Raw genomic sequence first — 14809 nt, forward strand, 5'->3', positions numbered from 1 at the left:
ACAATATTTTTCACTGTATCCTAATATAGGTGACAATAATAAATCAAATCGAATCAGGAATGGTGGAAGTGGTTTGAAGGACTGAATGATCTACTCTTGATCATCCTACATTCCTGTGTTTCTCTCTCTCCCTCTCTTTCTCGCACTCAATATGGTCACACCAAAACATAAAGTCAGCAACAAATACATTATGAGTAAATTACATTTTCTAATCCATTTACATTACTACATTTCTTTGAATGTAATTAACTCTAAATTAATTACAAATTAAAGCTAGAAAAATCTGACAGTGTTGGAAAATTGGAACCCATGTGGGTTGTCAGATACAACATTGACAATCTTGGAAGCAGCTCATTAGATTACAATGATGGTTTATCAACTGTGTCATTCAGGCAATATCTCTCCTGGGTGTTGCAAACAATGCAGGAGCATTTTTTTCATATATTTTCTTGAGCAGCTAATGTGTACAAGGACTAAAAAGGTCAAAGTTTCCATCCCCTATGGAGGAAATCTTTCTATTGTTATTGACAGAGCATAGAAAATTCAAAGCTCAGAATGTGGCCATTCAGCCCATTGTTACTGTGTTAGCTGAAAAAGAGCCAACCAGCTCTTGATGGATTGGCCATGCTGATTTCGCCATAGTGTCTCGAGATGTGCAGGTTAGATGGATTGACCATGGTAAAATCATGGGTTATGGGGATTTTTGATTTGATTTGATTTGTTATTATCTCACGTATTCGTATACAGTGAAAAGTATTGTTTCTTGCACCCTGTACAGACAAAGCATATTGTTCATAGAGAAGGAAACGAGAGAATGCAGAATGTCGTGTTACAGTCATAGCCAGGGTGTAGAGAAAAATCAACTTTCAACAAGTGGGGACTCCCCACTCACCTGATGAAGGGGCAGAGCCCCGAAAGTTAGTGGCATTTACTACCAAATAAACCTGTTGGCCTTTAACCTGGTGTTGTGGGTCTTACTGTGTTTACCCCAGTCCAACGCCGGCATCTCCACATTAAAGTCGAATGCACTATAGAATGAGTGTACTAAACTTTCCATTTTATAAGACCATAAGATAAAGGAGCAGAAGTAGGCTATTCAGCCCATCTAGTTTTCTTTGCCATTCAATAAGATCATGACTAATCTGATATCACAATCCTCAACTCCACTTTCATGCTCATAACCCTTGATTCTCTGACTGATTTAAAATCTGCCTCTGTCAGCCTTGTGTATATTTAACGTTCCAGTCTTTATATCCCTCTACATTAAAGAATTCCACAGATTCACCATCCTCTGAGAGAAGAAATTCCTCCTGATCTCTGTCTTAAATGGGTGATCCCTTATTCTGAGATTAGGCCCTCTGGTCCTAGACTCTACTATAAGGAAAAACAGCCCCTCGGCATTTATCCTGTCAAGCCGCCTGTGAATCCTGTGGCCGTGCTTTTCCTAAAAAAATGACTACAACGGTGACAAAACCGGAGTAATTTGTGCAGGTCAGCCCGATGCGATCTGGACTGCAATTGTTCCACATTTAGTAATTTTCTGGGAGAAAAATGTTGCTTGCTGATTCTGAGAGTGGTAGGGCCTAAACGCGCCGGTGAGCCTGGCTGCACGGCGACCTCACAGTGCATTGGGAGATCCCCCACCCTCCTCACATGGACATCGGACCCCCCCCCAACTCTCATCGGCAGCATGTTCCACCCCCGCCCCCGACATGGATCGCCAACACTGGCCATATCATCCTTGTCAAGTGATTCACCTTGACTATTGTGTCACTGTTGAAATTGCGTGAACAATTTAGGTCACTTCATCGAAGAAGCGATCTAGTGGAGGCAGACCTAAAAAAGTTCATGAGGTTGATCTTGATAGGGAGGGATTTTCTTATGAGGAGAGGCTGTGTAGCTTGGGCCTGTACTCATTGGAATTTAGAAGAATGAGAGGCGACCTTATTGAGACAGATCTTGGGTGATTTTCCGACCTCGCAGTGCCTAGTGCAGATTGTGCCGATTCCAGGAAATAGCGTGTGTGCCTAAAAATCGGCCTTCCACCCAACATCAAGTTGTTCACAATCGTCCCAGTCCCTTTCTAATGATGGGCGGGGGGGCATGAAGGGGATCAAGAAGGGGTGGCATGTGGGGTCGCAAAGGCTGGGTGTTGAAGGACATGCTGGCGACCCACGGCAGGGAGCTCCCCAATGTTCGCCCTGAAACTCTGGAATTCCTTCCTCGTCTGTCCCGCTACCTCTCTATTGTTCTTTAACTTACTGCTTCTTTGCTTTGGTGTCAAATTTTCTTATTGATCTGCACTGCTGTGAAGCACCTTTCAGTGCTTTAGTATGCTAAAGGTGCCATGAAACTTGTTGTATTAGTTGTTGGGGAGATGGTGGCATAGAGGCACTGTCACTGAACTAATACTGCAAAGGTCCCAGGCTTATGCTCTGGCAACAAAGTTTCAAATCCCACCTTGGCAGCTAGTAGAAGTTCAATTGAGTTAATAAATCTGGAATTATTAAGTTCGTCTCCAGTGGTGACTATGAAACCATCATTGATTGTTCTTGAAATAAAATCCCTCTGGTCACCAATGCTTCAGGGATGGAAATCTGCTGTCCTTACCTGGCCTGGCCTACATGAGATTCCAGACCCACAGCAATGTGGTTGACTCTTAACTGCCCTCTGAAATAGCCTCAGTTCAAGGGCAATTAGGGATGGGTAAGGAATGCTGACCTTGCCAGTGATGCCCACATGCCATGGATGGATAAAGGCAAACCAGCCATATTATCTTACATGTCTTCCTGATTTGGAATCAGTGCCATTTGCAAATCTGCAGGCGCCTCTCTGCATCCCTTCTGCATCACGACTGGTTTTATGTGTTTGAAAACCAGTAGCGATTTGCGCCGATGTAACATCACGGCACTGGGGGGAATGGGGGACGGGGCTGTTGGGGGGTGGGAGGTGGATGATGCGGAGGATGTGTTGTGGGCAGGTGCTACCATGTCAAGCCTAGTCCTCACATTTATATGGCAAATCAATGCCATTTGCGGCACAGTGGCACAGTAGTTAGTACTGCTGTCTCAAGCTCCACTAACCTGGGTTCAAATCCAACCTTGGTTGACTGTCCGTCTGTGTGGAATTTGCACGTTCTCCCCTGTGTTTGCATGGGGTCCCTCCGGGTGCTCCAGTTTCCTCCCAGTGTCCAAACATGTGCAGGTTAGGTGGATTGGCCATGCTAAATTGGATTTGTAGGTTAGGGGGATTAACAAGGTAGATCCGTGGGGGTTACAGGCTTAGGGTCAGGGTAAGGTGCAGTATGGGAGAATTGGTGCAGACTCGACAGACGATATAGGCTCCTTTTGAACTGTGGGGACTCCATTATCCTATTCAGTCTTTCATGGTGTTTGTTTCCGAGAGGGTTGTGGGAAGTTTTTGATCTTCATTTCATGAGGACTCCTTGGAGTTGCCTGCTGAATCATTTATGTACATGTGCCGTTGTAGCTTCATGGAAATTTCACATCTGGAAGTAATGTCAACACAGGACTCTGTGAGTCAGGAGAGTCAGCATGAATTTTTAAAATGAATATTACTTTATGTCTTTTCATTTAGTTCAATACCTCATTAATTTAGCTGTGAGGGCAGGAGAAATCCTTCATTAGCGCAAATAATCCAGTAGAAGACACGAAATAAGGAAGATGTAGTTATATAGAAAAGAGAAATGCTGGAAATCTGGAATAAGGGGACAGGACAGTGCTGGAGATACTCACAGCAAGTCACGCAGCATCTGTGGAGGTAATGGGTGCCATTTTCCCAAAGTTGCGCAGAATGTGGGATCAGGTGAGAAAAACCGTGTGAAACTTACAAGTTTCACAGACACCTTTACTCGCCTGATTTAACAGCGCTGTGTGTAGTTTCAAAGTGTGGGTGAGGATCTCACAGCCAGCTGGAGGGGTGAGGCCTAAACTGGGATTCTGAGATTGGAACACCCTTTTTAAGGTCACCACGGTATCAAAGTTAAACTTATGCCCTCCCACCTCATCCCATGGAGATCGGGACCCCTTCAAGAATACCACATCCACCACAATGGCCAACATTGAGGCACACCCTGCCATCCCCCACCCCCCAGAAACATTGGGACTTTCCTCCACCTCCTGGTAGGTTTCGGGACTCCACCACTACCACCCTCCGCCATGTGTAAGGGTAATTCCCCCGCTGAGAAAGGGTAGCCCCTCTTGCCAGAGCCCCCTAAGTCACTGCTCCTTTCATGTGTCACCTTGGCATTGCCCCAGGGGGTACTTTGAGGGTGCCAGGGGCCAATGTCCAGCCTTGTCTCTCGACCCCCTGGGGCCTGCAGGCATCTCTGCGATTCCCGGCATGATCATCGCGACTGGTTTTTGCTTTTGAAAACCAGCAGTGATCTGCACCAGCGTGACATCATGCCACTGGTGGGGAGAGGATGCTATGGTGTCAAGTCCAGTCATCATATTTAAATTGATTAAAATATATGGAAATCAGGTTCACACCCTCTTTGGGACTGATATCACACCATGCAAATCCCGTTTCTGGCCACTCGTGAGATTTAGTGGCTATTACAGGGTTTGCAACCTCGACCATCGAGGCCACTAAATCATGGCCAGTGTTTCAAGCTAATGATCGTTCATCAGAACTGGAGCTAAAGGCATCATTCTGCCATCCTAGTTCTCTCTCTACCTCACCAGCCCAATATCATTCCCACTGAAATCATCCCCGATAATGATGACAAGGCCTTGCTTCCTTTCTGGCTTTCAGATGCACCACACATCAATTACTCTAGCATTCCCTCAGCACACTGTATATACAATGGCTGCGGCCTACTTGCATTACAATAAGCTAAGCCTAGGCTAGCTACAGTCTGTGAATACCAGTTTGTTTCTCCATTTGTCAAGTCTCACATGCCCTACTTCCTATCTGATTGCACGTATTACACCTGCAATATAATATTGCACATTCAATAGATGTTCAGCTTTTGGGATATGCTAGTTCTGGATGTATGGTCAATGGATGCTCAACTGTAGAACATACACTGAAAAAAAGGCCATTCTGCCCAACTGGTCAATGTCAGTTTGACAGGAGTTCAGTTTGTTCAGCCTTCCATTCATATTGTTAATAAAGAGTGAAGTGATTGGCCTGCACTTCATTAGTATTCACCAGCGATAATCCTGATGGTTAAAGTTCTAAGAGTCATCGGGCAATATGGCACGGACATTCGGCCCAATCCATCCATACTGACCATGGTGCTCTCCCAGCTACTCCCAATTGTCCATATTTGGCCCGTATCCCTCTAATTCTTTCCCATCTTTGTACTTATCCAAATGCTTCTTGATGTTGCTATTGTATCTGCTGTACCACTTTCTCTGGCAGCTCTCATACATCACTCATGTTGATGTCCCAATTTAAAGCATTCTGGTTTTTCCTTATTCGGCAGCACTCTGAAATCAGGTGTATAACTCCTTCCAGCTACTTTGCACAGATTAAAAACAGGTACCATAATGCGTTTCATGAATATCAATTAAATCTGCTGGTGATATGGCATTAATGTTCCGTGAAAGAATTATCTTATGCTTCAAGGAGCAAAGTTTCAATATCATCATGTTTCAGGGCCTTTTGACCATTTTCAATCAATGACTTTGTAAAGAAACAATCTTGAGTGTGTGTTGAAAGTATGGTGTGTGCATGCAAATGGGGGCTCAGGGACAGAGGGGCAAATAATGTGGTAATCAGCTAGTCGTTACGTTGTCTCCTCATGTTTTGTAAATCACAGTCAGTTTGTTGGGTTAGCTCAGTGGTTGATTGACAGCTTGCACTGTTTGTGTAAAGCTGTCCGTGATACACACCTCGGAGATTGACCAAATCTTTCTTCTGGCTGTGAACTGAGAGAGAGGGAACACACAGGTCCTCGAATTGAGGATTTTGAAGAGAAAGCTATGAATCATAGAATTATAGAATCATACAGTGCCGAGCAGATCATTTGGCCCATTGGATCTGCACTGACATGCGAGAAATACCTGAACTTCCATCTAGTCCGGGTCATTGCATTCCGTTGGTCATGGTCATTCCTTTGTCTGTGTGGAGTTCACACATTCTCCCCTTATCTGTGTGGGTTTCCTCCGGCTGCTCTGGTTTCTTCCCACTGTCTAAAGATGTGCTGGTTAGTTGCCTTAATGACTATCGTTCAGTGGCTGTGACATCCGTCATTATGAAGTGCTTCACAAGGTTAGTCATGGCACGAATCAGTTCTGGCCTCTCAGATTGCCTGGACCCACTACAGTTTGCCTACCACTCACAACAGGTCCACAGCAAATGCCAACTCCCTAAATCTGAACTCAATCCTGGAACACCTAGACAACAAAGAAACCTGTGTCAGACTCCTACTTATCAACTACAGCTCAGCCTTCAACACCATTATTCTGATGAAACTCATCTCCAAGCTCTATGATTTAGGGCTCAGCTCCTCCCTGTGCAACTGGATCCTGAATTTCCTAACTCACAGACCACAATCAGTAACGATACGCAACAACAACATCACCTCCACGATCATCCTCAACACTGGTGCCCCACAAGGCAGTGTTCTCAGTCCCCTACTATACTCCTTATACACCTATGACTGTGTGACCAAATTCCCCTCCAACTCAATTTTCAACTTTGCTGATGACACCTCCATAGTGGGTCAGATCTCAAACAATGGCGAGACAGAGTATAGGAATGAGATAGAGAATCTCGTGAACTGGTGTGGCAACAATAATCTCTCCCTCAATGTCAACAAAATGAAGGAGATAGTCATCAACTTAAGGCATAGTGGAGGATATGCAACTGTCTACATCAATGGGGCCACGGTAGAACTGGTTGAGAGTTTTAAGATTTTAGGTGTCCAGATCACCAACAACCTGTTCAGGTCCTCCCATGCTGATGCTATAGCTAAGAAAACCCACCAACGCCTCTACTTTCTCAGAAAACTAAGGAAATTCGCATGTCCGCTACAACTCTCACCAACTTCTACAAATGCACTATAGAAAACATTCCTTCTGGTTGTATCTCAGCTTGGCATGGTTCCTGTGCTGTCCAAGACCACAAGAAACTACAAAAGGTCGTGAATGAAGCCCAATCCATAACTCAAACCAGCCTCCCATCCATTGGCACCTTTACACTTCCCCGCTGCCTCGAAAAGGCAGCCAGCATAATCAAGGGCCGCCTCACCTTGGACATACTTTCTTCCACATTCTTCCATTGGGAGAAAGATACAAAAGTTTGAGGACATGTACCAGCCAACTCAAGAACAGCTTCTTCCCTGCTGCTGTCAGATGTCTGAATGGACTTATCTTTCATTAAGTTGATCTTTCTCTACACCCGAGCTATGACTGTTAACACTACATTCTGCACTCTCTTCTTTCTCTACATACAGTATGCTTTGTCTGTATAGTGCACAAGAAACAATGCTTCTCACTGCATACCAATACATGTGACAATAATAAATCAAATCATTGGCCATGCTAAGTTCTCCCTCAGTGTACCCGAACAGGTGACGGAGTGTGGTGATTAGGGGATTTTTGCTGTAACTTCATTGCAGTATTAATGTAAATTGACTTGTGGCTAATAAATAAACTTAACTTAAACTTAATCACGTTTACCAGTACTTGGCCCATAGTCTTAAATGTTATGATGTGCCAGGTGCTCATCCAAACACTTCTTAAAGGATGTGAAGCAGCCTGCCTCTACCACCCACCACCCTCTGGGTAAAGATGCTTCTCCTCAAATCCCCCCTGAACCTATGTCCCCTCATGACTGACTCTTCAACTAAAGGGAATAGCTGCACCCGACCCACCCTGTCCATGGTCCTCATAATCTTATACACCTTAATCAGGTCGCCCCTCAGTCTTCCCTGCTCCAATGAAAACACCCCCAAGACTACCCAACCTCTGAAATGTTCCATACCAAGTAGCATCCTGGTGACTCTCCTCTGTACCCCCTCCAGTGCATAGCCTGTGAGATATCTGTGAGGTCAGCACATCCAGCAAAAGCCAGACGAAGGACAAGGAGGATATTGTGGGGTGGAGGGTGGGGTGGGCAGTGGTTGAGGTGGTATTTAAATCAAACATGATAACATAGTTATGTGAAACCATTGTCCTATGGGGACTTGGGAGACAATTCCTATAAAGACAAGATGCTCAAGTCAAGAATTTGAGCCAATGGCCTATTGGTATTATCGTTAGACTAAAGCCCTAAGCTCAGCTAATGTTCTGGGGATCCATGTTCAAATCCCATCATGAGAATCTAATGATGACCATGAAACAATTGTCAGGTGTCGGAAAAACCCATTTGCTTCTTTAGGGAAGGAAATCTGCCCTTCTTACCTGGTCTGGCCTGCATGTGACTCCAGAGCCACAGCAATGTGGTTGACTCTCAGGGCAACCAGAGATGGACAATAAATTCTGGCCAGTCAACGATGCCCATGTCCCACAAATGAATTAAAAAGAAAGTCCTTACAAGAATGATACCAGGTCTGAGAGGTTATACCAATAGGAGCTGGATTCCGGGGAAGTGCCGGAAGATTGGAAAACGGCTAATGTTAAGCCGTTGTTTAAGAAGGGTGCCAGGCAAAAGGCGGGGAATTATAGGCCGGTTAGTTTAACGTCTGTGGTAGGTAAAATGTTAGAATCCGTCATTAAGGAGGAAATTGCGAGGCATCTTGAAGGGAATTGCTTGATAGGGCAGACGCAGCACGGTTTCATTAAAGGGAAGTCGTGTCTGACAAATTTACTGGAGTTCTATGAGGATGTGTCTAGGGCAGTGGATAGAGGAGAGCCGGTGGATGTGGTCTTTCTGGATTTTCAGAAGGCATTTGACAAAGTACCTCACAAGAGGTTATTGCAGAAGGTCGGGGGACATGGAGTTGGGGGTAGGGTGTTAGCGTGGATAGAGGATTGGTTGTCAAATAGGAGGCAGAGAGTGGGGGTCAACGGGTGCTATTCGGATTGGCGGATGGTGACTAGTGGAGTACCCCAGGGGTCGGTGCTGGGGCCTCAGCTTTTTACCATTTATATAGATGATTTGGAGGAGGGAACCAAGTGTAGGGTGTCGAAATTTGCTGATGACACCAAGATTGGTGGAAAGGCAAATTGCGCGGAGGGTGTGGAGAGTCTACAGAAGGATCTAGATAGGCTGGGCGAATGGGCCAGGAAATGGCAAATGGAATTTAATGTTGGCAAGTGTGAGGTGGTCCACTTTGGTAGGAAGAATGGTAGGAAGGACTATTACTTACGTGGTGAAAAACTGCAGCAGGCGACGGCGCAGAGGGACCTCGGGGTCCTTGTGCATGAGTCGCAAAAACCCAGCTTGCAGGTGCAGCAGGTGGTCAGGAAGGCGAATGGGATGCTGGCCTTCATAGCGAGGGGGATTGAATATAAAAGTAGGGAGGTCTTGCTGCGGCTGTATAGGGCATTGGTGAGGCCGCAGCTGGAGTACTGTGTGCAGTTTTGGGCACCGCACCTGTGCAAAGATATTTTGGCCTTGGAGGGAGTGCAGAGGAGGTTTACTAGGCTGATACCGGAGTTGAGGGGGTTGAGCTATGAGGAGAGGCTGAATAAACTAGGCTTGTACTCATTAGAGTTTAGAAGAATGAGGGGAGATCTCATTGAGACATATAAGATGATGAATGGGATGGATAGGATAGAGGTGGAGAGACTCTTCCCGCTCAAAAAAGACAGTAGGACTAGGGGGCACAGCCTCAAGATAAAGGGGGGGCGGTTTAGAACGGAGTTGAGGAGGAACTTCTTCACTCAAAGGGTGGTGAATCTCTGGAATTCTCTGCCCGTTGAAGTGGTGGAGGCTGCCTCGCTAAATATTTTTAAGACGCGGGTTGATGGGTTTTTGATAAGAGAGGGGATTAAGGGTTATGGAGAGAGGGCGGGAAAGTGGAACTGAGTCACGACAGATCAGCCATGATCTTATTGAATGGCAGGGCAGGCTCGAAGGGCTAGATGGCCTACTCCTGCTCCTATTTCTTATGTTTTTATGTTCTTATGAAAGATTGACCAGGCTGGAGCTATTTTCTCTTGAAAGTGGAAAACTAGAGGAAACCCTGATAGAAATCTTTAAGATCATGAACGGATTTTATAGGGTAAACATAGAGAAGATGTTTCCACTTGCTAATGAGACCTGAGCAAAGGGACAGTGATGTAAAGCAGTCACTAAAGAATGCAACAGGGAAGTCAGGAGAAACTTCAATCAAAGGGAAACACTGCGGATACTGGAAATCTGAAATGAAAACATAAAATGCTGAACAATCTTAGCAGATCTGGCAGCATCTGTGGAGAGAGAAAAACAGAGTCCACATTTCAAAGAAGTGTCATTAGACTCGAAACATTACTCTTGTTTCTTATGCCACAGATGCTTCCAGGCCTGCTGAGTTTTTCCAGCATTTTCTCTTTCTTATTTGAAGTGAAACTTTTTAGTCTAGAGTAATGTGTAATTCACTTTCACAAGTTACCCATTGAGGGGAATGGCAAAGATGCATTTAAAAAGAATCTGGATAAAGTTAATGAGGGAGAAACAAATAGAGGGATGTCCTGATTGGCTGGGAGGAGGCCTGTTTGGAACAGAAACATCAGCACTGGTTAGGTGACCGAATGGCCTGCTTCTGTGCTACAAATAGTTTGTAATTCTACTAGAAAAATAATGTCTTCTCCATAATGTGATCATTAAACACCAGCCTCACTCCCCGACTAACTATGTGCAGTGCCATGCGATACGTGCTGGTCACATATCTGATCAGATATACAGATATTACGCTGCAAAGCATGTAAATATATTAAATAAGTAAGCAGTCGAGAACACTTTGAATGTGTAGTAAATAATTATTTTATAAATTCATGTCCATATCCAGCACCTATGACAATATTCTTGATGGCATTTAACCAGGTGACTTAATGGTGATGAAACTGCTCTTGAAACACAAGTGGTGAAAGCAACAGTAACTTGCTGTTGTACAGCATCTGTGATGATACTGTGCCTTTAAGAAATATACCATAATAGTGTTTCTCTGTAGGATGTTTCTAGCAGTCCCTGGTATTTTATTGGAGCTATTTTGTCTACAACTGGTATCCTATTGTTACTGAAGCAATATAATTGACAATGTTTGTTTTCATCTGAACTAATGCAGTGTTCTGTTGTTTGGACTGCAGAGTAGAGCTTGATTGGGATGATCGACAGGTCAGTTCATGTGACTGGGGACAGCAAGGTTTTCAGGGAATTCCAGCTTAGTTGCTGTTTTTTAGATGCTGCTGGGTTTTCTGGCCTGGGCCTTAACACATCTTTAACATAAGTAAAACACTCCAAGCGCACCTCAGGAGAATTAACAAATGAAATTTGATGCCAAGCCACAGAAGAAGATTTTAGGACAGGGGACCAGAACTAAGAGGTAGATTTTAAAGATTACCTTAAAGGAGGAGAGAGATGGAGTGAGTTGAAGGGAATCCTTGAGTTTTGGGGCCAGTTGTTGAAGACATGGCCACCAGTGTTGGAGTGAAAGAAATCATGAGTTGCATGAGAGGCCAGCTTAATAGAAACGTAGAGATCTCAAAGATGTATGGTGTGGAGGAGGTGACAGAGCTAAGGAGGGGTGAGGCCATGGACCGATTTAAACAGAAGAGGAAGAATTTTAAAATAGAGAACTTGCTGGAAGGGGAAACAGTGTGAGTCAGTGAGCGGCAAAATGATGGTTGAATAGTAATTAGAGTACCTTAGGGTGTGAATTCACTCAAGTTGTCTGATTTCATGAAGAAATTAAATGAATCTCTTGGGGCTCGAGGGATCAAGGGATATGGGGGGAGGGGGATCAGGATATTGAATTCGCTGATCAGCCATGATCAAATTGAATTGTGGAGCAGGCTTGAAGGGCCAAATGGTCTACACCTGCTTCTAGTTTCTATGTTTCTATGTTTACAGAGGGCTAAATGGGCAGCCATCCAGGAACGATTCAGTAAGAAGTTTCACAACACCAGCTTAAAGTCCAACAGGTTTATTTGGTAGCACGAGCTTTCGGAATGCTGCCCTTACATCAAGTGAGCGAGGAACAGGTTGGAATAGTCAAATCTAGAGAATGAGTTTTTAGAGAATTAGCAGTCAGTTTCTCCAGCTGAACAATAGTTTCACCCTTCCTCTCCTTATTGGCGGCATGGTGGCACAGTGGGAAGCACTGCTGCCTCTCAGTGCCAGGGACCTGGGTTCAATTCCAGCCTTGGGTGACTATGTGGAGTTTGCACAATCTCCTCGTGTTTGCGTGAGTTTCTTCCGGGTGCTCCAGTTTCCTCCACATTCCAAAGATGTCTAGATTAGGTGGATTAGCCATGACAAATTGACCCTTAGTGTCAGGGGGACTAGCAGGATAAGTATGTGGGCTATGAGGTGGGATTGTTGTTATAGAGTCATTGAGTAATAGAGATTTACAACTTGGAAACAGGCCTTTTGGCCCAACTTGTCCATGCCGCCCTGTTTTTAATCATTAAACTAGTCCCAATTGCCTATGTTTGGCCCATATTCCTCTATACTAATCCTACCCATGTAACTGTCTAAATGATTTTTAAAAGACAAAATTGTATCCACCTCAACTGCTAACTCTGGCAGTTCGTGCGAAAAAAAATTCTCCCTGGACCCTCTTGTATCTCTCCCCTCTCACCTTATACCTATGCCCTCTAGTTTTAGACTCCCCTGCTTTTGGGAAAAAAATCTATCTGCCTCATCTATGCCCTTGTCGGTTCAGGCTTGATAGGCTGAATGGCCTCTTTCGGCACCACAGGATTCTTTGATCTAAGATCAAAAGAATCTGCCCATCTGTCTTTGCTCTGCTTTTCTTATTCAAATGCTTATGCTTACTTCTTGTCTGGGCCTCTTTTAAAAGCAGTTCTTTGGTAAGGACTTCAAGTACGTAGTTTTCACTCTATAAAACAAATTTCATTTTGGATTCCTTCCTTTTCTAGCTTTGGAATATGAAAATCTTGATACTTCTCTCGCGACTGAGAAATCCTGGGTTGTTACAGGTCAGTAAATCATGTTGCATGAATTATTTTTGGATAAACATCCATTGAGATTGTCTGAATTATTGTTCTTACTCTATTATTGATGCCTTAATCATGACAAGGAGTTAACTGTATTTCCAGTGACTCTGTTCTTCAACTAACGTTGTGTTCTATCTTTGTAAAAAAACACACTGGAGGGGTTTTTGTTATCCTGAAGACTGTTCATCAATGATTTCTGGTCAGGTACACATAATCCAGAACCTAAATTTAGAATCCTCAGCAGCTTAATGTCAAAGGGGATCATTTTTCTTCTTGGGAAAAGGTTTGTCTGGTTTTCATAAGAAATATGAAGGAGTATTTAGGCCAGCATCCCTCAGGGACAACTTGCTTTGTAGAATCTATTGAGTCAATTCAGGACATTTTTCAGAGTTGCTGGAGATTTACAACGAGTGATGAAAGAGATCTAGATCATTTTTGCTTGTTTATTCATGGGATGTGGTTATTGGTGGGAAGGCCAGCTACTGCCCATCCCTGGTGGTGAGAAGCCATCTTCAATACAGCTGACGGGTTTCATAGGCCGTTTGAGAGCCAGTTATATTACTCTGGTCTAAAGCAAGGCACAGTGGTTAGCTCTGCTCCCTCATAACTCTAGGGTCCTGGGTTCGATTCCCGGCTTGGGTCACTGGCTGTGACCCACGTATTTGCGTAGGTTCCTCCGGGTGCTCCAATTTCCTCCCACAGTCCAAACGTGTGGTTAGGTGGATTGGCCATTTTCTATTAACACTTAGTGTCTTGGGATATGATAGATTAGAGGGATTAGCAGGGTAACTAAGTGGGGATAGGGCCTGGATGGGATTTTTGTCGATGCAGACTTGATGGGTCGAATGGCCTCTTTGTGTGATTCTATGATACATATCGGTCCAGCCCAGGTAAGGGAGGAAATTTTCCTTGCTTCAAGGACATTATGAATCAGGTGAGTTTTTACAGCAATTCAGTAATTTCATAATCACCATTATTGCCACCAGACTTTTAGTTAGATTTATTTAATTAAATAGCCCACTGTGGGATTTGAATTCATGTCAATGGACCATCCAGTAATATAGCCATTATGCCACTATATCCTAACCTTAAGATGTGAATGAAGTTGGCAAGGCCAACTTCCTTCCCTTAGTTGCCCTGGGCAAGGTCAACATCTTCAACACATTAGTTGTGTTTATAAGAAGTATGCTAGAGATTTTTCAATTTAGATCCATAGGGTAGAATAGGATCATAGAATAAAATCCCTACAGTGCAGAAAGAGGCCATCAAGCCTGTACTGACAAAAATCCCACCCGGCTCTATCCCCATAACCCCACATATTTATCCTAAGGGGCAGTTTAGTGTGGTCAGTCAACCTGACCTGCATATAGAAATCATAGAAACACTACAGTGCAGAAAGAGGTCATTCAGCCCATCGTGTCTGCACCGACCACAATCCCACCCAGGCCCTACCCCCGTATCTCAACATATTTACCCACTAACCCCTCTAAACTATGCATCTCAGGACACTAAGGGCAATTTTTAGCATGGCCAGTCAACCTAACCCGCACATCTTTGGACTGTGGGAGGAAACTGGAGCATCTGGAGGAAACCCAAGCAGACACAGGGAGAATGTGCACACTCCCCACAGTCACCCGAAGCTGGGAATTGAACCGGGTCCCTGGCGCTGTGAGTCAGCCACTGTGCCACCGTGTCGCCCAACTTGAACTTGCAACCTTTGGGAAGCATCTCCA

The 14809-nt window shown here is 44.4% G+C and overlaps 1 protein-coding gene across 1 annotated transcript in view; it reads left to right on the forward strand.

The window, feature by feature from the left end:
- The window catches only part of kiaa1549la (KIAA1549-like a), a 284087-nt gene that overhangs the window by 120419 nt on the left and 148859 nt on the right, over positions 1–14809 (forward strand). The window contains exon 8 of the mRNA XM_080191561.1: positions 12999–13058. Coding sequence (XP_080047687.1) covers positions 12999–13058 — 60 coding nt within the window. The remainder of the gene's footprint in view (positions 1–12998; positions 13059–14809) is intronic.

Source organism: Carcharhinus amblyrhynchos, chromosome 6 (genome assembly GCF_965287045.1).
Source record: "Carcharhinus amblyrhynchos chromosome 6, sCarAmb.v2.hapA, whole genome shotgun sequence".
Taxonomy (NCBI): Eukaryota; Metazoa; Chordata; class Chondrichthyes; order Carcharhiniformes; family Carcharhinidae; genus Carcharhinus; species Carcharhinus amblyrhynchos.